General features: G+C 39.9%; 1 protein-coding gene across 3 annotated transcripts; it reads left to right on the top strand.

Moving 5' to 3' along the window:
- The first annotated feature begins 12993 nt into the window (after positions 1 to 12993).
- On the top strand, positions 12994 to 23412 carry PRPF38B (pre-mRNA processing factor 38B). 3 transcript variants are annotated; one of them, XM_001145049.7, is made up of 6 exons: positions 12994 to 15105; positions 17939 to 18007; positions 18280 to 18431; positions 18514 to 18574; positions 20836 to 21059; positions 21395 to 23412. In XM_001145049.7, the coding sequence occupies exons 1-6, from the start codon at positions 14830 to 14832 to the stop codon at positions 22251 to 22253; spliced, it is 1641 nt and encodes a 546-aa protein (XP_001145049.1). In that variant the 5' UTR covers positions 12994 to 14829; the 3' UTR covers positions 22254 to 23412. The 3 variants fall into 3 exon arrangements, with proteins under 3 accessions (XP_001145049.1, XP_063672441.1, XP_063672447.1); XM_063816371.1 differs by having other exon boundaries at positions 14530 to 15105; positions 17939 to 18017; XM_063816377.1 differs by having other exon boundaries at positions 14536 to 15105; positions 18514 to 18588.
- The last annotated feature ends 1795 nt before the right edge of the window (positions 23413 to 25207 follow it).

Genomic DNA, 25207 nt, shown 5'->3' with positions numbered 1-25207 from the left:
TGTAACCAAGTACTCTGTGTACATTGTGGTACTAGATATTTTACATACATTAATCATTTAATCTTCATAAAAACTTGCAAGCTGAGTATCATTAATTCCTTTTTTCATTTAGAAATGGGATTTCACTAGGTTGTCCAGGCTGGGGTGCAGTGGCTATTTGCAGTGTTTGTTTGTTTGTTTGTTTGTTTGTTTGTTTGTTGAGACAAGGTCTCACTCTGTCACCCAGGATTGTGCCACTGGAGTGCAGTGGCACAATCTCGGCTTGCTGCAGCCTCAACCTCCCAGGCTCAAGCAATCCTCCCATCTCACCCTCCTGAGAAGCTGGAACTCTAGGCACACACCACTGTGCCCAGCTAATTTTGTTTATTTTTTGTAGAGCTGAAGTCTCACTATTTTGCCCAGGCTGGTCTCAAACTCCTGGACTCAATCAATCTTACCACCTTGGCCTCCCAAAGTGTTGGGATTACAGGCGTTAGCTACCATGCCTGGCCCTATTCACAGTCTTGATCATATCTGTTGACCTTAAGAAAGAAATAGAGTCAAAATTAATATAGAGAGTTTATTTGGGCCAAGGTTCAGGACAACTACCAAGGAAATACCTCCAAGAGGCTCAAGTTTTCTTAAAGAAAAAAGGACAAATCAGGAAAGGGACAATTACAAAAGTTGTTTGCCAGGAATTTTCATTGGTATACAGAAATAACATTGATTGGTGATTGGCTATACATTTTTTAACCATAGGGTATGAGTTATGGTGTCCAGAGTATGACTTCATTAGATTAATTTACGGCTATTGGTGTTGACACTCAGTCTGGAGTCCATATAGCAGGCAGATTACTTAGCTCAAAGTGGGGTGTGGGACACGACTTTCGATGGCTTTCTGGGTCTTATAATTTAAAGGGGCTTGCATTCCTCAGATAAGTTTATTTTCTTTTTCCTAGAGTTTTTTCTACAGACTCAAACTCCTGGGCTCAAGTGATCCTCCCGCTTCAACCTCCCTAGTAGCTGGGACTACAGGCACGTGCCACTGCAGCTGGCTCCATTGATTCCATCTTACAAATGAGGAACTGAGATTTATAGTTACTCAAGGTTATAAATTCCATAAGCACCAGAGCTGGACTGAGAGGTCAGGTCAGTTTGGCTCTCACCATGCTCTGGTTGGAGCTGGGAACTGATATTTTCTCCCTTGGTGAGGAAATACCCTCCAAGTGCTATGCACAATTTATATACAGGAGTGCAAAAAGGCTGGGGTTTTCAGGTTACCTGATCTGACCCTCCCAACCTACACCTCTGCTACTTTTTTCCTCTACTTTCTCTTTCATAAAACTTTTTTAGAATAAGGAAGAATGAAGAACAATTACCTACAGTTGGTCCTCCATATCTGCAGGTTCTGCATCCACAGATTCAAATAACAGTGAATTGAAAATATTTGGGAAAGAAACAAGAAATAAGATACAACAGTCAAAATAATATATTAAAAAATACAGTATAATTATTTACAAAGTATTACATTGCATTAAGTATTATAAGTAATCTAGAGATAAGGCTGGGACGGTGGCTCATGCCTGTAATCCCACACTTTGGGAGGCTGAGCTGGCAGATTGCTTGAGCCTAGGAGTTCAAGACCAGCCTGGGCAACATGGTGAAACCCCACCTTTACAAAAAATAAATAAATAAGTAATCTAGAGATGATTTAAAGTATATGGGAGGTTATATGCAAATACTACATCATTTTATACAAGGGACTTGAGCATCTGAGGATTTTGGTATCCCTGGGGGGGTCCTGGAACCAGTCCCCCAAGGATATCAAGGGATGACTGTACATGAGTGTTCCTCGCCTCTCAAAAACCTGCTCTTTCCTTTTTGTATTGCCGTAATAGGTTTTAACAATGATGCTTCAGGTCTGTTACTGCCAGACATTGCCAGCAGGCTTTGGCTATTGTTGCCATGGGTCACATGTCTTTCTGACCTAAGGAAAGGAAGTGCTGCCTTCCCAAAACAACAGATCCTTTAACCCTATTTTGGGTATATTAGATGTTAGGTGTTTGACAGGGCTTGAATTCAGAATCAACAGACAGCTAACTCAGACAAATGGAGATTAAAATGTCATCTTTGTTACTGACAAAAGCTGAACTGGACGTGTTAACCCATTTCCTGTTTAGGAAAAAAAAAGTGCAACTCCGCTGCTAGTGCTCATTTCTCAAGGCAAACAGGAAATGGGTTAGGAAAAACTATCAGGCTAGGTACCGTGGCTCACACCTGTAATCCCAGCATTTTGGGAGGACAAGGTAGGAGGATTGCTTGAGCGCAGGAGTTTGAGACCAGTCTGGGCGACATAATGATACCCTGTCTTTACAAAAAATAAAAATAAACAATTAGCCACGTATGGTGGTGCCAGCCTGTAGTCCCAGCTTCTTGGGAGGCTGAGGTGGGAGGATTGCTTGATCTTGGGAGGTCATGGCTACAGTGAGCTGTGATCACACCACTGCACTTCAGCCTGGGCAACAGAGTGAGACCCTGTCTCAAAAAAAGAAAGAAAAAATAATATCAAGCCTTAAAAATAAAGTAGGGGCTGGGCGTGGTGGCTCACGCCTGTAATCCCAGCACTTTGGGAGGCCGAGGCGGGCGGATCACGAGGTCAGGAGATCGAGACCATCCTGGCTAACATGGTGAAACCCAGTCTCTACTAAAAATACTAAAAATCAGCCGGGCGTGTTGGCATGCACCTGTAGTCCCAGCTACTCTGGAGGCTGAGGCAGGAGAATGGCGTGAACCCGGGAGGCGGACCTTGCAGTGAGCTGAGATGGTGCCATGGCACTCCAGCCTGGGCAACAAAGCGAGACTCTGTCTCAAAAATAAATAAATAAATAAATAAAAATAAAAAATAAAGTAGGATGACTGCATGTCCTTTCATTGTCAAACACTTTGAAAACCAATAGATAAATGTTTTTATCAGTCAATTCCTTCATCTCCACCTGAATAAGGTGCTTCAACTTTGTTAATGGTTAAGAAAAAAATTCTTAACCATTAATGGTTATTTTATATGGTAATATAATTAATGGTTATATAATTAATGGTAAAATTATATGCCAGTTCTTCTCCAAGATTTCTTCAACAAGCTTATTTCAAGTTTCATTGCCTTTCTTGCTATGTTGACCTGCTTATATAAAAGCTCAGCAGCTAAATCACCAGCAAATTGCTTTCCCTCAGCCTCCCCAGTAGCTGGGACTACAGGCGTGTGCCACCATGCCCAGCTTTTGAACATCTTTTCATATGCCTATTTGCCACCTGTGTATCCTCTTTGGTGAGGTGTTGTTTAGGTCTTTTCCCCAATTTTTAATTGAGTTCTTTTCTTATTGTTGAGTGTTAAGAGTTCTTTGTGGCCAGGCGCAGTGGCTCACGCCTGTAATCCCAGCACTCTGGGAGGCCGAGGTGGGCGGATCACACGGTCAAGAGATTGAGACCATCCTGGGAAGGTGAAACCCCATCTCTCCTAAAAATGCAAAAATTAGCAGGGCATGGTGGTGAGCACCTGTAGTCCCAGCTACTTGGGTGGCTGAGGCAGGAGAATCACTTGAACCTGGGAGGCAGAGGTTGCAGTGAGCCAAGATCGCACCACTGCACTCCAGCCTGAAGACAGAGCGAGACTCCATCTCAAAAAAAAAAAAGAGTTATTTGTATATTTTGAATAAAAGTCCTTTATTACATGTGCCTTTATGAAATGTCTCTTAGCTATCTTTAAATTAATATCTAAATTTTTTCATCAAAAGTTTAAGTAGAAGACATGGAGATCATTGAGGGAGTTCATTCCACCTTTGAGTCTTTACCCAGAGGAGCCCCGGTCCACGTGCGTGTGTGATATGATGAGGTTTCTCTTCAAATAATCTGATCAATCCTTTATCCCCCTCCCACTTTTTCCTTTTTCTCCTCTTTTCCTTTTTGCCTTTGTTAAATGCCCAGGCACGCCACAGTACTAGGCGTTATCAGTACCAGCTCACATTCCTTTCCTTATTTGGAAAGAGGACTAACTTTACAGCTCATTACAGACACCCCTTCCCTTCCTCTCTACTTCCTTTTACAGGCCCATCTTATCTAAAAAATCAAATGTTTAGCCAACCGGGATTAGTTTAGATTGTATGACCCGACCCCGGCCAATGGGGAAAGGGTACAGGGGCAGGACTTGCGTCAGGAATAAAGGCTCTTGTGCCCCTTTGTTCAGGTGTGCTCTCATGGTGACTGGCCAAGGAGGCACCCCTCTGCACAGAAGTAAAATTGCTTTGCTAAGAATCCTTTGTTGAAGTGTTCAATTTCCTTAGGATTTTAAGCGTTATTCCTAACACGTGGTTTAGATCCTGATCCCCCCAGATTATGCTGCGTTTTAGGGAGGAATAATAACTGACTCTTGGGGGCCATGTGTGGAGGGTGCTTGGGGAGGTGTAGGAAGCTCTGTGACATCCCTCACCGTGGGGCGCTGAGGTTCCATACTGGGATTAATGAGACGTTTAGAAGGTGGTGACCTGCTTTGTGTTTGCCTAGGGACTTTTCTGAAGAAAAGAGATCTATTTGATCCTAGACTTGGAAATGTTAAGCGTTACTAGTCCAGGCTCCTTTTTTTAGATGGTAGGAATAGCTGGTCCAGAGAGGGGATTTCCTGAAAGTTACATGCTAGTTTGGACAGATTTGGGGATGAGGACTCAGTGTTCTTTTCCCTGTATCCCTTAGTTGTAACCTGGAATAGCTAGATCCAGACACGGGAACCTTCAAGTTTCAGATGGCAAATGGCCCTTGCATGGCCACTCCACTGCTCTATTCCCCTCAAACAAATAAGAGAAAACCCACAGTTAGACTCACTACCTGTGAGTTTACTAACCCAGAGTCAGGCTGGCTTGAACTGAAATGCCTCACTTAGAAGAAAAGCTTCTTATGGCCTGGACAGGACAGTGAGACTACCCAGACTCTATAGATGACCCAGAAGTGATTGTTTTCTTCTACGGTTGATTATATATCTTATATTTGCTTGTAAGGGGGGCCTTCCTGCCTTGGTACTTTAGCCAGTTAGAGCTTTAGCCAATTACAGCCTCAGCCTTTATACACTGACAACTTAAGGTATGATTATTGAGCTCTATAGGCAGGTCATTGCACAGCTTCTATAAATTATCCATTCTTTTTGTTTCTTAATTTGTTTTTTAATCGTAGTTCTTTAGTTCTGCCACTTTGGTATGATTGCTTAGGGGAGAGGTAATGCAAACCCCTTCCTTTAATCACCTGAACAAAGGCCCTTTGACTATCCCCAACATTTATGAAAACTTAGAAAATGTCATTTTACAGTTAATATGAATCAAATAAACTGGTCAGCCTGAAAGATTATAAATAGCACTGAGTTATTGATTATTGATTAAATTATTTGATTATTTCCTCCCCTATCTTTTTATGAGCTCCCTTATTCAGAGGTCAGTCCTCTAATTTTCTTGCTTTTTTTCTACATGAGATCTTCACTCTTAAATGGGCCTGGTGTCCTCCAAGCTGGGGAATCTATGTCTTACCCTTTTCCAAGGCTAAATCTCTGGGCTTCTGCTATGCTAGGGAAGGAATCTGAGCATCTCACTGATTTTTTTTTTTTTTTTTTTTTTTTGAGATGGAGTCTTGCTTTGTCACCCAGGCTGGAGTGCAGTGGCACAATCTCGGCTCACTGCAACCTCGGCCTCCCGAGTTCAAGCGATTCTTCTGCCTCAGCCTCCTGAGTAGCTGGGACTACAGGCACATGCCACCACGCCCAGCTAATTTTTGTATTTTTAGTACAGACAGGGTTTCACCATATTGGCCAGGCTGGTCTCGAACTCCTGACCTCCTCGTGATCTGCCCGCCTTGGCCTCCCAAAGTGGTGGGATTACAGGCGTGAGCCCCCATGCCCGGCCGCATCTCACTGATTCTTATAGCAGACTTTCTACCATTCCTTATATTTTTAGCCCATCATGCTGTCTTCTAGGATTATCTGGTGCTCCCAATTCCTGAGCCTTATGCAGGGTTTAGCTGTGTAAATCAGATTGCTCCAAAGCCTGCTAAGATTCCTATTTCTCAAGTCTGCTCAGGTAACGGCCACTTGACTCATCTACTTTGCAGGTTTTCAATATTTTGTTGCTATTTCTATAAGGCAGAAAAAGAAGTGCAAATCAATTATAAGCATGTGAACAAATATTCAATGTCACTCAAAATGTAAATTAAAATAAACAATGAAATACCATTTTTCATCTATCAGTGAGTGGGAAGGAAGGAGTTAAGTAGAAGACCTATAATCCATCTTCTCCCTTTATAGAGAAATATTCCCAGGAAAGCAAGCAAACATATGATTCTTATAAATATGGTAATTACAGACCTGGCAAACTAATGGTATCTGCTAACAAGAAAGTCCCTATCTGGATATGGAGTGGATAAAATTTTATCCTAGTGACAAATATTTTTATGTTCAGACATCTCCTATTGGTCACATTATTATATAAAACTGCCTATGTTTTTAAAATGTTTCATTTCTAATACGGCTGTTAAGTTCTGAAATTTTTTTCTTCTGTTTGACTGTTTAAACAGTTACTATTAGGACACAACTGATATCAAAATAACATAGATATAAATATTGATAAGTAATTACTAAACACAAAAAGTAGCAAGGACACAACTGATATCAAAATAACATAGATATAAATATTGATAAGTAATTACTAAACACAAAAAGTAGCATTTTATTGTAACTATATCTTTTGATGAGATGATATGTCTTTTTAGCAATTCATATAGCTGTTTATGAATATTACTGATTTAAAAAATGAGACAGTTTAGCATCAATACTATCCCTATTTTTTTATTAGATGTGTTGAGAAACCTCATTTATGTAAATGAGTAAACGGATCTCAAAGTTTTGTTATAGCAGTGTGACAATTCTTTGAAAAAGTTCCAAGTTACATGCTAAAATGACTTGGTCAGCTTTCATAAAAAATTATGGTGAATGACCAGGTGCAGTGACTCACATCTGTAATCCCAGCACTTTGGGAAGCCAAGGTGGGAAGATCACTTAAGCCCAGGTGTTCAACACTGGCCTAGGCAACATGGCAAGACCCCCATCTTTACAAAAAAACAAAAATAATTAGCTGGGCATGATAGCACATGCCTGTAGTCCCAGCTACTTGGGAGGCTGAGGTGGGAGGATAGTTCGAGCCCAGAAAGCGGAAGCTGCTGCATTCCAGCCTGGGCAAGACCCTGTCTCAAAAATATATATATATATGTTTAATGATTTCTCAGTGGACAATTTGGTTAGGTCCTTCACCTATTTTGTTGAAAGCAGCACACTGGAAACCACCAGACTTGCAAAAGGAAATTTTACCTGGTCTTTCCAACACCATTTTTTTAAAATGGCACTTTGGTACCTTGAGGTTTTTATACCTCAGGACAATGCACTATTGTAAGATCTGGATGAGTTAGATGTGTACCTTTCTTTTGCAGCATGGAAGAGGAGGAGGCAGGAAAAGAGAACCCATATTACACCATCACTTTTAGATACAAATATAGCATAGAAGTTGAGGACCTGGAAAGTGAAAAAGTGAATCCCTTAAAACAATCCGAATGTCCATGTATACAGGAGAACCTCACAAAACTATGTTATTGTACTACTTGTAAGTTATTTAAGAAATTTTTAAAGGGTAATATTGATTATGCTACATTTTCATAGTATACTGACTTGAGAACTTAATCTTTTCTCCACTTCATAGCGCCTGCTTATTTTGTTTACTCAGAACCTGGGTATGAACCTGAATGTTTCCTTCCCTATCTCATTCCATTCTTTCTTTTAGTGCCTACTGCTAACTGCTTGATTCTGTTCCCCATTCAAATTCCTACAAGGATCTGGAAACCCTAGATCAATTCACAAGGGAGCTATATAACAGGTGACTGGCTAGCATGTAGATTAGTGCCACAGGTGGTCCAACTGGCTGTGGTGAGAGAGCCAGGGTTGCTTGGTATAAATCATGGCCACATAAGTTTGCCCTGTCAATAGCACTGTGAATGAGACAATTTCACTTACAAGGAGCAATGGGTTTACAAAGGCCAAATAAAGAAGGGACCAGTCAGAACTCTTCAATCCTGACTTCATTTTGCAGCAAAAGCAATTAACAAAAGGATAAAAAAAAAGGTTTGGAATCCATTACCTAATCTCATTTGGGCCCAGGTGTGACAATCACTCATTCAGTCCAGTACTCTGTCTCTGATCAGACATACAAAGACTTGTCTTGTAAAAGATAGGCTGGGCCAGGTGCAGTGGCTCACGCCTGTAATCCCAGCACTTTGGGAGGCCGAGGTGGATAGATCTCCTGAGGTCAGGAGTTCGAGACCAGCCTGGCCAACATGGTGAAATCCCATCTCTACTAAAAATACAAAAAAATTAGCCAGGCTTGGTGGTGGGGGCCTGTAATCCCAGCTACTCGGGGGGCTGAGGCAGAAGAATCGCTTGAACCCGAGAGGCGGAGGTTGCAGTGAGCCGAGGTTGCACCACTGCACTCCAGCCTGGGTGACGAGAGCGAGACTCTGTCTCAAAAAGAAAAAAAAAAAAAAGGGCTAGGTGCGGTAGCTCAAACCTCTAATCCCAGCACTTTGGGAGGCTGAGGCAGGAGGGTCACTTGAGGCCATAAGTTCAAGACCAGCCTGGCCAACATACCAAAACCCCATCCCTACTATAAATACAAAAACTATCTGGGCCTGGTGACAGGCACCTGTAGTCCCAGCTACTCGGGAGGCTGAGGCAGGAGAATCACTTGAACCCAGGAAGTGGAGGTTGCAGTGAGCCAAGATCCCACCACTGCTCTCCAGCCTGGGTAACAGAGAGTAAGACTCCATCTCAAAAAAAAGATAGTGACAGTTATCCCCTCTTGTGTAATTTTTCCAAAGGTTTGAGATATAACCTCTGAATATTTCTTATCAGCAGCTTAAAATGAATCCAGTATCAACAAATTTATGACCCATCTGCTGAGCAGATCACTTCCATCTGTAACCCTGGCCATGCTACACAGTTGGCAGCCACACAAAAATGTCCCTGGCAAACACTGTATCAGAATTTAGATTCCTCATGGGAATTAAAGTTAACTGTTAGATTTTTTAAAATAAGACTTCTATAACATTTTCAAGGTGAATTTAAATAACTTCAATAATTTTCATGTAAAGTTTTCTAAAATATATAACCCCATGCCATAATCAAATGACCATAATTTAAATAATTCAGGTTCATTCTTATGTTATCTTACATTGTAATATTCCTCCCTTGAATAAAACTGCTGCATCTTTGAGACGTATATCTTCTTTCCCCTGACATGGCTTTAACTGACTTCCTGGACTGTTCTCACATTCATTAAAGGCTTTGGATCAGTCTTACTTTCCAGCCACGTAGAACCAATAATTCTTTCATTTATTTGTTATCTCAATAAATAAATATTTACTTAGTACCTACTATATGTCAATCACTGTGTGCCTGGGGCCTGGAATGATTAGATGAAAGGCATAGACCCTTCCTCTGGTGGCCGGAGATGACAAGCAGATATTCAGCCCCATTCTTCAGCAAGTATGCATTTGTATGAACCACTAGTTTTTATTTTTATTTTTTTTGAGACAGATTCTCACTCTGTTGCCCAGGCTGGAGTGTAGTGGCATGATTTGGGCTCACTGCAACCTATGCCTTCCAGGTTCAAGAAATTCTCATGACTCAGCCTCCCAAGAAGCTGGGATTACAGGCATGAGCCACCACACCCGGCTAATTTTGGGTTTTTTTTTTTTTTTTGGTAGAAAAGGGGTTTCGCCATGTTGGCCAGGCTGGTCTCGAACTCCTGACCTCAAGTGATCCACCGGCCTTGGCCTCCCAAAGTGCTGGGATTACAGGCATGAGCCACCATGCCAGGCCACCACTGGTTTTTAATTTGTCCCTGAAAAAATAGCCAAGTGCCTTAATAGTGACAACCCATTCCAAACACATCATCTGTTCTTTCGTGCCTCAGAGACTTTGCACAGGTTTGCCCTACGTAGAATATGTTCCCCTTTATTCACCTAGTTAACTCCAAGTAATTCTTAACTCTCAATTCATAACTCATCTGATTCAGTGTTTTGAAGTAATAACCAAGGAGATGGGTAGTTTTGTCCAACACCCTTGATTCTTCAACACAAACCACCAATTGCTTCAGATTTTTAGTTCTTGCATACTTTAGTCAATGGCTTCTTATGTTACTCTAGATTTGTGTTGTTCTGAACAATGAAATGTTCAGTTTCTGTTATTTTAGTTACACATGGTCATCATTTTAATCATTTATTCAAGAATGATACATGTTCACTGAGCACCAATACATATCAATATGCCAGGCTTTTTTTTTAATTGATGGAAATATAAAGGACCTAGAGTAACCAAAGAGACTTTTAAAAGGAAGAATCAAGTTGGAATACTTACTCTACCTGATTCCAAAACTTACTGTAAGTGATAGTAGTTAAGACAGTTTTGTATCAGTGAAAAGATAAACACAAAGATCGATAGAACACAGCCAGAAGTAGACCCACACATGGTAGGGTTGATTGATTTTTGACAAAGTGTTAAAGCAATTCCAAAAGGAAAGGAAGGTCTTTTCAACAAATTGTGCTGGATCAACTCAGGACCTGTGGGGGGAAAAAATGAACATCAACCCTACCTCACACCATATGCAAAAATTAATTCAAACTGGATCTGAGACCTAGATGTAAAAATCCAAACTATACCTTTTTAGAAAACATAGGAGAATATTACACTCTCCTGTGTGGTTGAGATTGGTAGTTCTCGGAACACAAAAAGCAGGAATCACATAAACAAAACAAAAAATGGATAAATTGAACCTGATTAAAAAAAAAACTGCTCTTTGAAGGACATCATTAAGAAAATGAAAAGGCAACCCAGCACAGGGGCTCACACTTGTAATCCCAGCATTTGGGGAAGCTGAGAAGGGAGGATTGCTTGAGACCAGGAGTTTGAGACCAGCCTGGGCAACATAGTGAGATCCTGTCTCTACCAAAAAATATATAATTAGCTGGGTATGGTGGCACATGCCTGTACTCCTAGTTACTCGGGAGGCTGAGGCAGGAGGATTGTGTGAGCCCAGGAGTTTGAGGTTACAGTGAGTTATGATCACACCACTGCTCTCCAGCCAGGGTGACAGAAAGAGACTCTGTCTCCAAAAAAAGAAAAAGAAGATAATTCAATAGCAAGCCAAAGACTGTGTAAAAATACTTGAAACACATATATACACAAAAGACTTACATACAGATCATGTAACCAGTCCTTGCCACTCAACAATAAGACAAACAAAATAACAAAATTGGCAAATTATTTGAAGTTACTTCACAGCAGAAAATATATAAATGACAATAAGCACCTGAAAAAATGTTCAACATCATTAGTGGTAAGAGAAATGTAAATTAAAGTCACAATGAGATACCACCTTATACCCATTACAACGGCTAAAAAAAAATGTTCTGTTTTCCTTTTTAGAGACAAGATTTCTCTGTCACCCAGACCGGAGTGCAGTGTTGGGATCACGGCTAACTGCAGTCTCAAACTCCTGGGCTCTAGTGATCCTCCCTCTTGCGCCCCTGAGTAGCTGGATCTACAGGCAAGCACCACTACACCTGGCTAGATTTTTATTTTTTTGTAGATGGGTATTACTACATTGGTCCGGATGGTCTCAAATTCCTGGCTTCAAGGGATCCTCCCTCCTCAGCCTCCCAAAGCACTGGGATTACAGGTGTGAGCCACTACTCCCAGCCAGAATAGCTAAAACTAACATTATATATATAAAATGTGAAGTGTTGGTGAGGTTATGGAGCAACTGGAACTGTCATACACTGCTGGTGGGAATGAAAAATGTACAACCATCTCAGCAAACAGTTTGGCTATTTCATAAGTGCCGGGTGAGGTGTCAGAGCCCTAGCACTAGAAAGTGGTCAACTCACGGGTTGGTAAGAATTTACAGACAACAGTATAGGTTTAAAAAGGAAACTTCTATTAAATAGAATGCTGCAAAAGAGTGCAGCGGGGCGCCTCAGAAAGAGAGGACTGAGTGTGCCAGTGAATTTTTCCTTAGGGATATTTATGGACCTCAAAGAGGGAGCTTATGGGCAATTTGGACCATATTAGCCATGTAGGTCATGATAAGTGATTACATTTGTAGACATTCTGGTGCCTTAATGTCAGCAAGGGTCACACAATGAGTTTTGATATGCATGCATTCAAGAGATGTATAGAAATTCTAGTTACTTATAAATTTTGGGGAAAAAAACTGGAACCAGATGCCTGTGTTAGATAACAGGAAAGTCTAATTACTTCTGAATTCCTCAGATAAGAAGTTTTTGTCTCCAGGGCCTGCTGGATGGTCACCAGGTAATTTTGCTCTGGTCATTTTCCCCTGACAAATAACTTGGTCAAATCTTGGACCCTTTATATTCCCCCATGCTCAAGTCCGCCTGTTGCATATCATGGTCTCAAGAAAGAGAAAATAGCATAGTGAATAGGGATGTCAAGTCTATCTGGCTACTTCCTGCTGAAAGAGGGCTCTCCAGCCTGGGCCAGAGAGTGGGACTCTGTCTCAAAAAAAAAAAAAAAAAACCAGACAGTCTAGTCACAAATGTTCACAGCATTTTCAACAACAATTTGTGTTGTTTCTAATTTGGGGCTATTACAAATAAAAATGCTGTTCCCATCAATGATTAGATAAACAAAATAGTGATAAATCCATACAACTGAATACTAATCAGTAATTAAAACAAAACACAACCTGCTGATACATGCAATAAGGAGGCAAAAAAAAAGAGAACACTGCGTGGGGATAATGATTTCATTTATTTAAGATTCAAGAAAATGCAAACTAGTCTCTACTGACAGAAAGTGGTTGCTTCGGTATGAGGTTGGAAAGAGAGATGGATTACAAAGGGCACAAGAAAACTTTTGGGATTGACAGAAGATTATGTTTATTGTAGTAGTGGTTTAATGGGTATACATATATGTCAAAACTGATCAAACCAAACTTAAACGGCTTTATATATGTGCAGCATAGAGGTCTTCAATTATAACTGAATAAAGTTTTTTTAAAAAATGGGGATAAAAATAACATCTTCAGCCTGTTGTAGGGATTCACTGAATATGTTAAAGCACTTTATCATAATACCTGGCTCCGAGTTTGATGCCGCTGACACTTAGATATCAAACTCAACCTCTCTACCAAGCTCTTCATCCAAACAGACTAGGGGTAAAGACTGTCTAAGACTATACAGAAAGATCATGTATCTGAGGAATTAAAAATAGGGCATAAGATTTGGCAATGTGTCACTCGGTAAACTCAATAAACTAGTATTATCAAGGCAAAAAATATATACACAAAAAGAACTGGATTAAAAAAATTTTTTTCTATGGACTTTTAACGTGATAACTCATGACACAGGGGTTAGGATCTTCAGTTTTCCTTTGGAAGTTAATAAAAACCACTATAGAGAAAAACAAGATTTGCTAGTAAGAAGGTGAAAACTGCTTCTCCTCTCAGGGTTCTAGTTCTCTTGCAACCTAAAACAAAGGAACCAGACAGGATAACCACTTTCGTACCGTACAGCTCCAAACACTAATCAATCACTCCATTCACTTATCTTTTCTATTTCCTTGTATTCTGTCAAACAACTGTCTCTTGGTTTAAATACTTTTCTGCTGGTCTTCGCTCTCTCTCTCTCCCCTTCTGGTTTATTTTCATCCAGATGTGGATTTTCCCCAAAGTTTCCATCTTATCCTTTTCTCCTCCTGTGTATGCGCCACTGAAGTCAAGATTGCCACATTCAAACTCCCCACACATTCACACACCCACTCCCAATATACAGTATCTCGCCCAATGTTTATCACTCCGGATACATTCCTAGAATCCAAAGATCTGGAGCAGGGAGAAAAAGAAAAGGCGCCTACCAGATGCCTGGAACAGTCTACTAGGCACTACAAGTACATTAGCTCTTTCAATGCTCACAACAGCCCAGCCAGATGTTATCTCAATCTTACGGTTGAAGAAATTTAAGACCTCTGGCTGGACACTAGAGGCTGGCGAAGTACGTGACCTTTGATCAGAATCTCCTGGAGGAGTGGGGTCCCTGACCATTGTACCTTCCAGAGAACCTTAAAACTGAGATCCCAGGAGACCCCTCTCGGATACTCTGCAGAAGTCAGAGTGACGATATTAGCAAGCACACCGCAGCCATGCGAACCCTTCCTGGCTCAGCTCCCGACAAAAGAAATCAAGCCCCCAGTCAAAATACAACAACAACGGATTAGGCCTACAACCCTCTCCCCCGGCCCCCAAATTCTCAGGGGAAATCCCCTAAGAGTCAGGTACGGAGGTCACTGCAGCGACTTCAGCGTGCAGAGAACGCGCGGAACTAGGAAGAGGACGCTCCAGCCCACCTGAGCGTCTCTGATTGGCCGCCAGCTCAGCTTGGAACGCTGGGGTGCGTGGCGTCATATCCGCCGGGCCCGCCATCTTGTTCCCAGGGGCAGTTGGCGGAAGAGATCGAGCTCCCTGGCCGCCGGCTCGCCTTCTGCGTGGAGTTCTCGCGGTCTGGGTTTCGCTGTCTGCTCTTGGCCCGGGGTCCTTTTGTCGGCATCGGGTGCCCTCTCTTGCCCAGCTGGGGCACAGCGAGGCGGCCCCTTCTCCCGACGACGTTCGATGGAGTAGGGTCCCAGACCGTTGTCCCGAAGAGCGAGATCGAGCTTGGCCCCCTCCCCCCCCTCCTTCCCTCCCTCCTTCCTTCCGCCGCAACATGGCTAACAACAGCCCCGCGCTGACAGGCAACTCGCAGCCGCAGCACCAGGCGGCTGCAGCTGCGGCTCAGCAACAGCAGCAGTGCGGCGGCGGCGGCGCCACCAAGCCGGCGGTCTCCGGCAAGCAGGGCAATGTGCTCCCGCTCTGGGGCAACGAGAAGACCATGAACCTCAACCCCATGATCCTGACCAACATCCTGTCGTCGCCTTACTTCAAAGTACAGCTCTACGAGCTCAAGACCTACCACGAGGTGGTGGACGAGATCTACTTTAAGGTACGAAGTGTGTAGGCCTTGGCTTTGGGGGTAAGTTCGGAAGAGGGGGTATGGAGGAAACGGGCGAAGGCGGCCCCCGAAATCTGAAGATTTGTGGGTGGGGGAAGGTGGTTCGGCGGAGGGGTGGCTGCGGCCTGTAGTGTGTCTGGGAGGGGTCGGACTGGGGCCGCCCTCTTGTTTCCATTTTAGATTTTTAGGGCCGGGAGAGCCCGCCACTATTGATCTCTCTCCTCCCCCAACCTCCTGCCCACCCCTGGGGGGAGTTGGGCAAGAGGGGTGGGGGAGAGGAGGAAAGAGTAACAGAAGCCTTTCCAGTTTACAGCTTTAAAATTATTCCTTTTGACGTGGATCTACTGAGCGCCAACTTGTTGGTGCTTCTCCCGCTCACCCCTGGCCAGGGCGTGTAATGACTTCAGTATTGGCCTCGTGTTGTTGGTACTCACTATCCGATCCAGGCAGGGAAATGGTCAGTGCGTGTGTGTCGGGTGGGGTGGGGGGATGAGGGTGGAGAGGTGCCATTTCAAGAGGTGTACAGAAGGCCTGGAAATTTTCCCAGCAGGAAGTCAGGAGTAAGAGGTCTCAGCCACCTGTGCATTGGGCTAATTTAGAATTATCTGGGCCCTGGGCTTCTGCGGCAGGGTCGGTGCTGGCTTGGCTGTGCTGGGGAGCTCACCTGGCGCCTCCTCACTGCACTCTTGTCTCAGTTCTTGTTTCGTTAGCAGGATTGACTCAGTCTTGCAGCGAGGCTCGGAGCAGCCCAGGGTCGCAGGTAGAGGTATGCACTATTAATCATGCTCAATCGCCATAAATGCATTTCCCTGGTTAAATGAACGACTAATTAGATTTTTGTGGGTTTTTTTTTGGCCATTGCTTTTGGTCCTTCACCAATTAGGTAGGCTTTTTCCACTTCCCTGCAAATTATGTAGTATAAAAAATACCTTCCAGGCCTCCGAAAGTTAATTTCTATTTTAAAGAATATTAATAATAGCCTTAGTGGTCTTTAAAAATTTTCTCCGGAGCATCTAATACACAATCCATTTTTGTCTATATTGACTCTTAAAAACTTGACAGACCGCACAAAGTGTTTTCTGTCATTTGAACGTATGTGTAGAGATGGTAACAAAAGGACATTCTCTTTTGTCTTGCCCACCTTTTCCCCCAGTTGAGTAATTAGGTTATTGAAGGATTTTGAGAGATTAGTTGCTTTTTATAGAAAACATCTCTTGAGGAATACAGTTCAACTTTGGGTTGATAAAGTACACAAATAAATTTGGAATCCTCTTAGGAGAGTAGGTCTGATTGTAATTCTATGAATTAGTTTTTTTAGCTTTTAAAAGGTAAGACCTTTTTAGCATGGATACAGTATGGTGAATAACATTTAATCCTTAGCTTTATTTATGCAGTAAACTTTAAACAGTTGAAAATTGGGTTCCTGCTCTTTCTGCGGCAGGTTCTGTTTTCTAACATAGGCAAAATGTTAATGTAATAGAGGAAAGTCTCGTTTTTAAGTTTCAAATGTGTTTTGAAACAAGATTCTACCAGGAATTGTTTTTAAATTCCGTTAAAAAACTAAAGACCCAGTTTTTTACTAATATTAAGAAGACTTAAGACGTTCAGATCAAATACTCACTGAAATATATAAGTTTCCAACTTTGTAATTTTATTTTGTATGCATCCAGCCCTGCCTTTGGCTAGCTTTTAAGGAATTGAAACATCTTTTACATGGCAATCTGTGGGGAAGAAAGGAAACGTTAAAGCACTGCAAAATAGGGTAGTGCTTAAACTTACATGCATGCTTTTCTATCTAAAGCCACTGTTCAGGACTACAAAATTTACCATGTGGGTGGAAATAGAATTTTAGAAATATGCAGTGAAAAAACAGGATTTTTTTTTATGTTTTAAAAAAAAACAAAGATGGGTCTTCCCAAAAGACCTTTTTGGATTCTATTTTAGAGTTAATATTCTTTTGTTGTTGTTGTTGCTATTTTTAGATAAGGACTAGTTTTTGTAAGATGTTCCTCTTAGCAAATATGATACTGTATCATCTTTGATGATACTTAGTATATGCCAGTGACTATTCACACTCAGTTTTTGACACAATTTATATTCTGGGGAATAATTGGATTGGTTCACACATAATTAGGCTGAAGCTTAATTACAACAATGATCTCTGTTAAGTGTGGCCTTTGTAATTTTATCTTTAATCAGGAATAAACCTGACCCTGGTGGAAAAAATGTACAAATAAAAAGTTCCATAATTTTGCATCACAAGTAACTCGTTACTGTTTTAGAAAATTTTCTTCAAGTAATTTTCCTTAATTTTATAATGTAGATTTTAAATTACAATAAAATTGAACTATTGAAGGTGTTTTGAAGTTTTTAAATTAATGCTTAACGTTAATACTTTTTGCTTTAAATTGGAGACTTAAATCCATTTTTAAAGGAAAATGTTTTAAAAGCAACCCATAAGTTAAATTGTCAAATATTATCAAAGTTAAAATATTACCAAATAGTTTTTGCAACCAAGTGAGACTATAGAAATTTTCTGACTCCCAGATGTGGATATCAGCTCTTTATAAAGCTAGTTTAGTGGGATTTCTCCTCTGCAAAGCTATTAAGGTTTTGTTAAACCCTAGTAGCTTTATGGGTGCTGTTTAAATGTCTAAGCAGTTTTTCCAAAAATGATTTACACACTTAATATCAGTAAACATATACTTAATGCCAAAATAATTTTGGAAGAGCTGCTCTATTATGGACTTGGGTTTACTTTTATCAGGCTTTTAAACAAATTCAAAGTATGAATGTTTGTTGTGTTCCTCTTTTCTATTTTCAGGTCACGCACGTTGAACCATGGGAGAAAGGAAGCAGGAAAACAGCGGGCCAGACAGGGATGTGCGGAGGGGTAAGTAGAAGTACGTGCATTTTTCAGTTTTTCTGTGTCTAATAACTAAGTTTATATTTAGAGAACTAGAGGCCTGTCAATTATACACTTGAGTGACAATTTTTTTAATCCAAATTCAAGTGCTCAGTGAAATAGGGTTAGAAAAGTGTTACTTTTTAATGCTCCTTAGTTCTGGATTATGGCTTGTTATTGATACCTAACAGGATTAATCAATTGGTGTTAAGAGTCCGTTCATTATTTTACTACTTTTTCTTAACTCGTTTCCCCTAAAGGTTCGAGGTGTTGGAACAGGAGGAATTGTTTCTACAGCATTTTGCCTGTTATACAAATTATTTACCCTGAAGTTAACTCGAAAGCAAGTGATGGGTCTTATAACACACACAGACTCTCCATATATTAGAGCGCTTGGATTTATGTATATAAGGTGAGCGTGCATTTATGTACATTTCCAGTAAATATCTCATTTTAATTCACATGTGTTTAATAATAGTCTTTTGTAATTCTAGATATACACAGCCCCCTACAGATCTGTGGGACTGGTTTGAATCCTTCCTTGATGATGAAGAGGTATGTCAACAAGGGTAATAATTTGTTTTCTTCTGATTACTCTCATATTTTTATTATCTTTTATTTATTGGTGGTTTAATGTCTTCAAGAACTTCCTGTAGTTAAATTTATTTCAGTGAGATACTTTTGGAATTAATGTCTTTTTACTGAGACCTGATGGCTTTTATGTATTTTAGGGTAAATTTCTGAAGTTTTATTTTCTTGTTTTAAAATTGTTTAAATGTGTTTGGTAACTATTGGAAAATTTTCTCTTCTTAATTATGTTCTGTGTATTGTATTGATCCTGAATTGTATAGTTAATAGTGACTTTTCAAGATGGGGCATGCTCAAGATCGAAGAGATAATAAAAGATATGCACATAGAATACTAATTGTAGCTTTTTTTTTTTCTGGAACATTTCAGTTCTTCACCCTCTAGCTTCTTCCAAATATCAGTATTCCCACTTGCATAGAAGTGCAGAATTGAAGAGTTGGGTGTTACATAAATAGGCTAAGTGTTGGGATGACTTGTTCAAGGTGACAAAATTTTAATTCCAGTTTTCTGACTCCTAGTACACCACACATACCTTTAAAAAAGAAATTTTTTTAATTGTAATTCGAGTCTCCCTAATTTGAAATCTGAAATACTAAGTTAGATTTAAATTGTGTGTGCATTGGCTGGGCGTGGTGGCTCACATTGTAATCCCAACACTTCGAGAGTTCAAGACCAGCCTGAGCAATATAGTGAGACCTCATCTCTACAAAAAAAAGTTTAAAAATTAGCTGAGCATAGAGGTATGCATCTTAGTCCCACCTACTTGGGAGGCTGGGGTGGGAGGATCACTTGAGCCCAGGAGACAGAATTTGCTGTGAGCCAAGATCATTGCCACTGCATTCCAGCCTGGGTAACAGAGTAAGACCCTTTCTCAAAACAAAACAAAATATCATATATGCATTAATTTACTTACATGGTGAAGTCCAACATCTCAAAAATGAAATGATGAGCTGTATTGTCCATATGTCTACCCACTCTACTACTATGTGTTTTAAGGTTCATAAAGAAGACTTTTTGAGTGCTATATGTCAGTAGTCTATTTACAGAGTTCATCCAAAGAATTTATTGAATTAAAGGATGGTTCTAATGGAAATCTATTGTGTTTTGTTATTACATGCACACCTAAAAAAAAAAATCTCATTTAGACATGGAGAATTTTTATTTTTCTCTCTCTTTTTTTTTTTGCCTGTTAACTGAGTTACTTCACTCAGAAGAAGCAAAACGTGTTTTAAATCACAATCTTTAAGGTCTTTTTATCTTTAGATCAGTTTTTCAGACTGAAGTGCTTCTCCCTTCTGTCTTTAAAAAAGCATGTTCCTCTTCATAATTGGTGTTGTATTGGTTTTGTTTCTGGATGCCTCTATTTTATGTTTTTTATTGTGTTTACAAATCTGAGGTCCTCTATTTAAGCTAACTTATTGTTTTCTTCCTTAGATATCTGCAGCGATTATATTTGGAAATACTGTATATCTGAACACTTAAATGTGTGTGAGTGCAAGCAGTTTTACCTTTAGCTCTTGTTTTCCTGTTTAGATAACAAATCTCACTTTCCTTGTGTGCTTGCACTATAGGTTTGGGACTGACAATAGCTGACTAACATGTCCTGAGCTGTGAGAGGGCATAGCAAGAAGGCCTTCATGCGGTAATGACCCTTTTCAGAGACAATGGTCATCATGGATTATGCGTTTCCAATTATTTGTTCATTTATTTATTTTCTACATAACTAAATTAGAAACCTCACTGCTTCATGGCAGTTGGTTTGCTATTGCTTCCAGTTTTATTAGGGCTTCATTTTATATTAGAGCTGTTAAAAGATAACCTTTAGACAGGAATTATCTAAAGTAGATCATATGTAGCTAGGTTATGGTGCAAGGTATATGATGTGTGCAAATATGTCCACAGAAATAAATACATAGTAGGTATGTGGAATGTAAATTTAAGTCAATCGTTCTGCATAGTTTAGAAATGTAAGGGGCTTTTTCATATTGTTAACTGAGTGAGATCAGTTCCCTTTATGCCTGTGAGGCTGCAGGGTTTGTTCTCACCTGCATGCACACACTAAGCCCAAATATTTCTGTTCATTCATTGTCAGATTAGGATATGAAAATAAAATTTTTCTGTTAGTTTTTTTTGTATTGAGATTCCAAAGATGGTAATATTTTTATAATATTCATGTATATATGGAAATACTGTTTTTGACGGCTAGGGTATCTTTTGTGTTTCTGTAGGACCTAGATGTGAAGGCTGGTGGAGGCTGTGTAATGACCATTGGAGAAATGCTACGATCTTTTCTCACAAAACTGGAGTGGTTTTCTACCTTGTTTCCAAGAATTCCAGTTCCAGTTCAAAAGAATATTGATCAACAGATTAAAACCCGACCTAGAAAAATCAAGAAAGATGGGAAGGAAGGTGCTGAGGAAATAGACAGACATGTTGAACGCAGACGTTCAAGGTAATGTCACTCTTGAATTATGCTTATTTTTCATATATGCTTTATACAAAATTAATGGTTCTGAGAAATAGCAAGTTCTTAGGAATTTGTTTTTACTGTTCATTTTATTAGTTGGTCACTTTTACCCCCCCAAAGATTATTTTCTTCCTTTCAGGGCTTTTTCTATAAAATTATGCATCTGTAAATGAGAACAATAAAATTTTTTGCTTTAATGATTCTTGACATGGCCTTAAGCTTGAGGACATGAATAAATAATGCTGTTGAAAGTTTTACTGTGAAAAGAATTTCATATGTTTTATTCATTGAAATTTTCTTTCTCCCTCCGCCTTCCTTAGGTCTCCAAGGAGATCTCTGAGTCCACGGAGGTCCCCAAGAAGGTCAAGAAGTAGAAGTCATCATCGGGAGGGCCATGGGTCTTCTAGTTTTGACAGAGAATTAGAAAGAGAGAAAGAACGCCAGCGACTAGAGCGTGAAGCCAAAGAAAGGGAGAAAGAACGGCGAAGATCCCGAAGTATTGACCGGGGGTTAGAACGCAGGCGCAGCAGAAGTAGGGAAAGGCATAGAAGTCGCAGTCGAAGTCGTGATAGGAAAGGGGATAGAAGGGACAGGGATCGAGAAAGAGAGAAAGAAAATGAGAGAGGTAGAAGACGAGATCGTGACTATGATAAGGAAAGAGGAAATGAACGAGAAAAAGAGAGAGAGCGATCAAGAGAAAGGTCCAAGGAACAGAGAAGTAGGGGAGAGGTAGAAGAGAAGAAACATAAAGAAGACAAAGATGATAGGCGGCACAGAGATGACAAAAGAGATTCCAAGAAAGAGAAAAAACACAGTAGAAGCAGAAGCAGAGAAAGGAAACACAGAAGTAGGAGTCGAAGTAGAAATGCAGGGAAACGAAGTAGAAGTAGAAGCAAAGAGAAATCAAGTAAACATAAAAATGAAAGTAAAGAAAAATCAAATAAACGAAGTCGAAGTGGCAGTCAAGGAAGAACTGACAGTGTTGAAAAATCAAAAAAACGGGAACATAGTCCCAGCAAAGAAAAATCTAGAAAGCGTAGTAGAAGCAAAGAACGTTCCCACAAACGAGATCACAGTGATAGTAAGGACCAGTCAGACAAACATGATCGTCGAAGGAGCCAAAGTATAGAACAAGAGAGCCAAGAAAAACAGCATAAAAACAAAGATGAGACTGTGTGAAAATATTTTGTAAAAGTGGATCACATTGAATCCTATAAATGATTAAATCTGCTTTTTTCCCCCAAGTTGAGATTGTGCAGTAGTTCGCACTCCTCAAGCTCTCCCTGTAGGCTGCATTTTCATTTCCTCTTTCGTGTAGGGAAGTGCCTTTGTAATTCCATTTATTGCATTGGTGTTTTCACCCAATTGTTAAGTTTGATACATGATGCACAGATTGTTCTTGCATTTTTATTGTTTGTTTTTGAAATGTACAGTCTGTACATATGTCCTGAAAATGTTTTAATTCCTTTGGCATGGTTGCCATGTTGGTTAAATTTGTATAAGGCAATAAACTGCCACTAATCTATTTTTGTTTTGTAGGTGTGGGATTATGGTTTGTGTACTGAAGTTAGCATGGCTGTGCTTTTCGTAATAGAATGCTAAAGACTTTGAGAATGGATCTTGGATGTCTGTTATAGGAGAAGTATGTGCTGCCAATGTACAAGAAGGCAGCATTGTAGGATTAACATTCTTGTCTACTGTATATTATCTTGGAAGGCTCTTGTTAATATGTTACACTTAATATTCTCCACAGTTACCTTTAGAGAGAATTTATGAGAAGTTTCTGATGCAGAGGTTTTTAGGCTGTGATTTCATCAAAAGTCCTTTTAGCATTCTACCTCAAAGGGACACTTAGTATGCCTAAAATTTATTCACTTAGTTTTCCTTTTTTATTTGAAAAAATACATGACATGTAATCTTTTTTTCTTGAATTCTTTCTCAGATTTTAAAGTACTATATTAAAGAAAAAAATTAATGTCTAAAGCCTAGCATTCTTGCAGAACCCTATACTAACATGTAATGGGGAGAGGGTGGGGCAGATGAGTAGAGAAACAGATTCAAGCCTCAAGCTTCCAAAGCATTTTTATAAATGGAAAATCCTTAAATTATGAAACAGCTTGATATAGTGTCCTTTTTTTAAAATTCAGAACTTTTTTAATTGATAATGGAGATTGCTGTTTGAGTTTTTAAACTTAATCTAGAACAGAGGAGTATTAAAAGTAATGCTGTGCTGCATTATTTAAGACTATCAGCAAATTATTTGATAGATTGTTCTTACAACTTGTATTCTGATTACAGAACCATCATGAGTGTGGAATAAATACTGGATTAAATCCTTTATCCTGGGTCTTGGCTTTTCCCCCATTTGTTAACTTTTTTTAACATATTTATATTGTGGAAATTGATGAAACATCAGTAGAGTCACACTTTGTGTACAGGGATGTCTTAGTGCCCAGATGACAAGTGAATTTTAGAGAAATGCATAGACTGGGATTGGGCATGTGGTAATCAATAATCTTTATTAGAATTCTTGATAATGGCAGTTCCCTTTGTCAGTGGTTGTTACATGTGTCATTTGATTACTTTGTTCCATGTCAAAAATGTTTATTGGGATACCTTTTACTTGGACAATATGTTAGCATTTTTTAAAATTTGGACTTGAAATTCTTTAAGATAATTCACCCAATTCTTTTTAGAAAAGAAAATAGAGGCCCAAAGTAATGATGTCAGTGCTAGGGCTAAAACTCAGTATTCTGACAGTGTAGTGAACCTGGCACGCACATTGAGGTTTGTTTTATCTCACTGGTTATACTGGCCAACTAATGCGCACTCAGAAGCCACCTTGCAAAAATGTTAAATGGAGCAAATGAGTACACTTGCAAGAGTCCTCCATATGTGGGCTTAACATTTGTACCACTCCATTTTAGAAAAATCTCATTAAATGAATTCTTCTAAAAATGATATGCTTTTTTCTTTTTTAAGAAAATTCCTTTGTCTTTTAAATTGAGCATCAAGTGAATTAGTGCTATAGACACCCAGAAGTTAGAAAAACCTATTGTATAATATGAAAGCCACGAAATATGTCTTGTGTTGAAAATCTACTTTTAGCATACCTAAATTATGGAGCTACTACTTTGGATATGGTTCCATGTGAAATGTTTTATCTGACTATTTTAAGTAAAATGTGGAAAGAATTTAAATTACTTCACATGGAGGTGAAAGAACTATCACCTCGATTGACAGTTCGATGATCGTCACTACATTTGATTTCTTGTGGGTTTTTTGTTTGTTTTTGTTTTGAGACGGGCCTGGCTCTGTCACCCAGACTGGAGTGCAGTGGTGCAGTCTCTGCTCACTGCAGCCTCCACTTCCCTGGCTCAAGTGATCCTCCGAACTTGGCCTCCTAAGTAGGTGGGACCACAGGTGCATGCTACCACACCCGGCTAATTTGTATTTTTGGTAGGGTTGGGATTTCGCCATGTTGCCCAGGCTGGTCTTGAACTCCTGGCCTCAAGTGATCCACCCACCTCAGCCTCCCAAAGCGCTGTGATTACAGGTGTGAGCCACCACTCCCGTCCCTTCTTATGATTTTTAAATATGTTTGCTTTTGAGGAAAATTATGGTAGGTGTGAGAATATGTAAATTGTGCTAGTTATTGCTATATATATGCATGATTTATTTGGAGAGTGGCTTCCTAAGAAACTGGGAAAACAAGTGGCTATGAAAGACATCTCACATTTCTTGAAACATGAGAACATTTGGACACGAACATCACACACCGGGGCCTGTTGTGGGGTGGGGGACTAGGGGAGGGATAATATTAGGAGAAATACCTAATGTAGATGACAGGTTGATGGGTGCAGCTCACCACCAAGGTACATGTATATCTAGGTAACAAACCGGCACGTTCTGCACATGTATCTGAACTTAAAGTATAATTTAAAAAATTTTTAATACAGCTTAATAAGCATCCTCCATCCAGTTTTTGTACTTACTGGAATGATTTCACCTTTCCATGTATTAAAATCTTTTGTCTGTTTTTAATGTCTAATTTGCAATTAAATTCTATACATGGGCGAGTATATCATCAATCTTAAACTTTTAATATAAAGTGTTCATTTTAATATTGCCCT

Source organism: Pan troglodytes, chromosome 1 (genome assembly GCF_028858775.2).
Source record: "Pan troglodytes isolate AG18354 chromosome 1, NHGRI_mPanTro3-v2.0_pri, whole genome shotgun sequence".
Taxonomy (NCBI): domain Eukaryota; kingdom Metazoa; phylum Chordata; class Mammalia; order Primates; family Hominidae; genus Pan; species Pan troglodytes.
The sequence above is the reverse complement of the archived record's forward strand: the minus strand, read 5'-3'. Positions and strand labels throughout refer to the sequence as shown.

What these genes read in the sequence shown, in the direction of transcription:
- PRPF38B (XM_001145049.7), top strand. Translation starts at nt 14,830, where the DNA reads ATGGCTAACAACAGCCCCGCGCTGACAGGCAACTCGCAGCCGCAGCAC. An exon ending in AGACAGGGATGTGCGGAGGG is followed by an intron (nt 18,008 to 18,279) that starts GTAAGTAGAAGT and finishes TTTCCCCTAAAG; the next exon opens with GTTCGAGGTGTTGGAACAGG. An exon ending in CTTGGATTTATGTATATAAG is followed by an intron (nt 18,432 to 18,513) that starts GTGAGCGTGCAT and finishes TTGTAATTCTAG; the next exon opens with ATATACACAGCCCCCTACAG.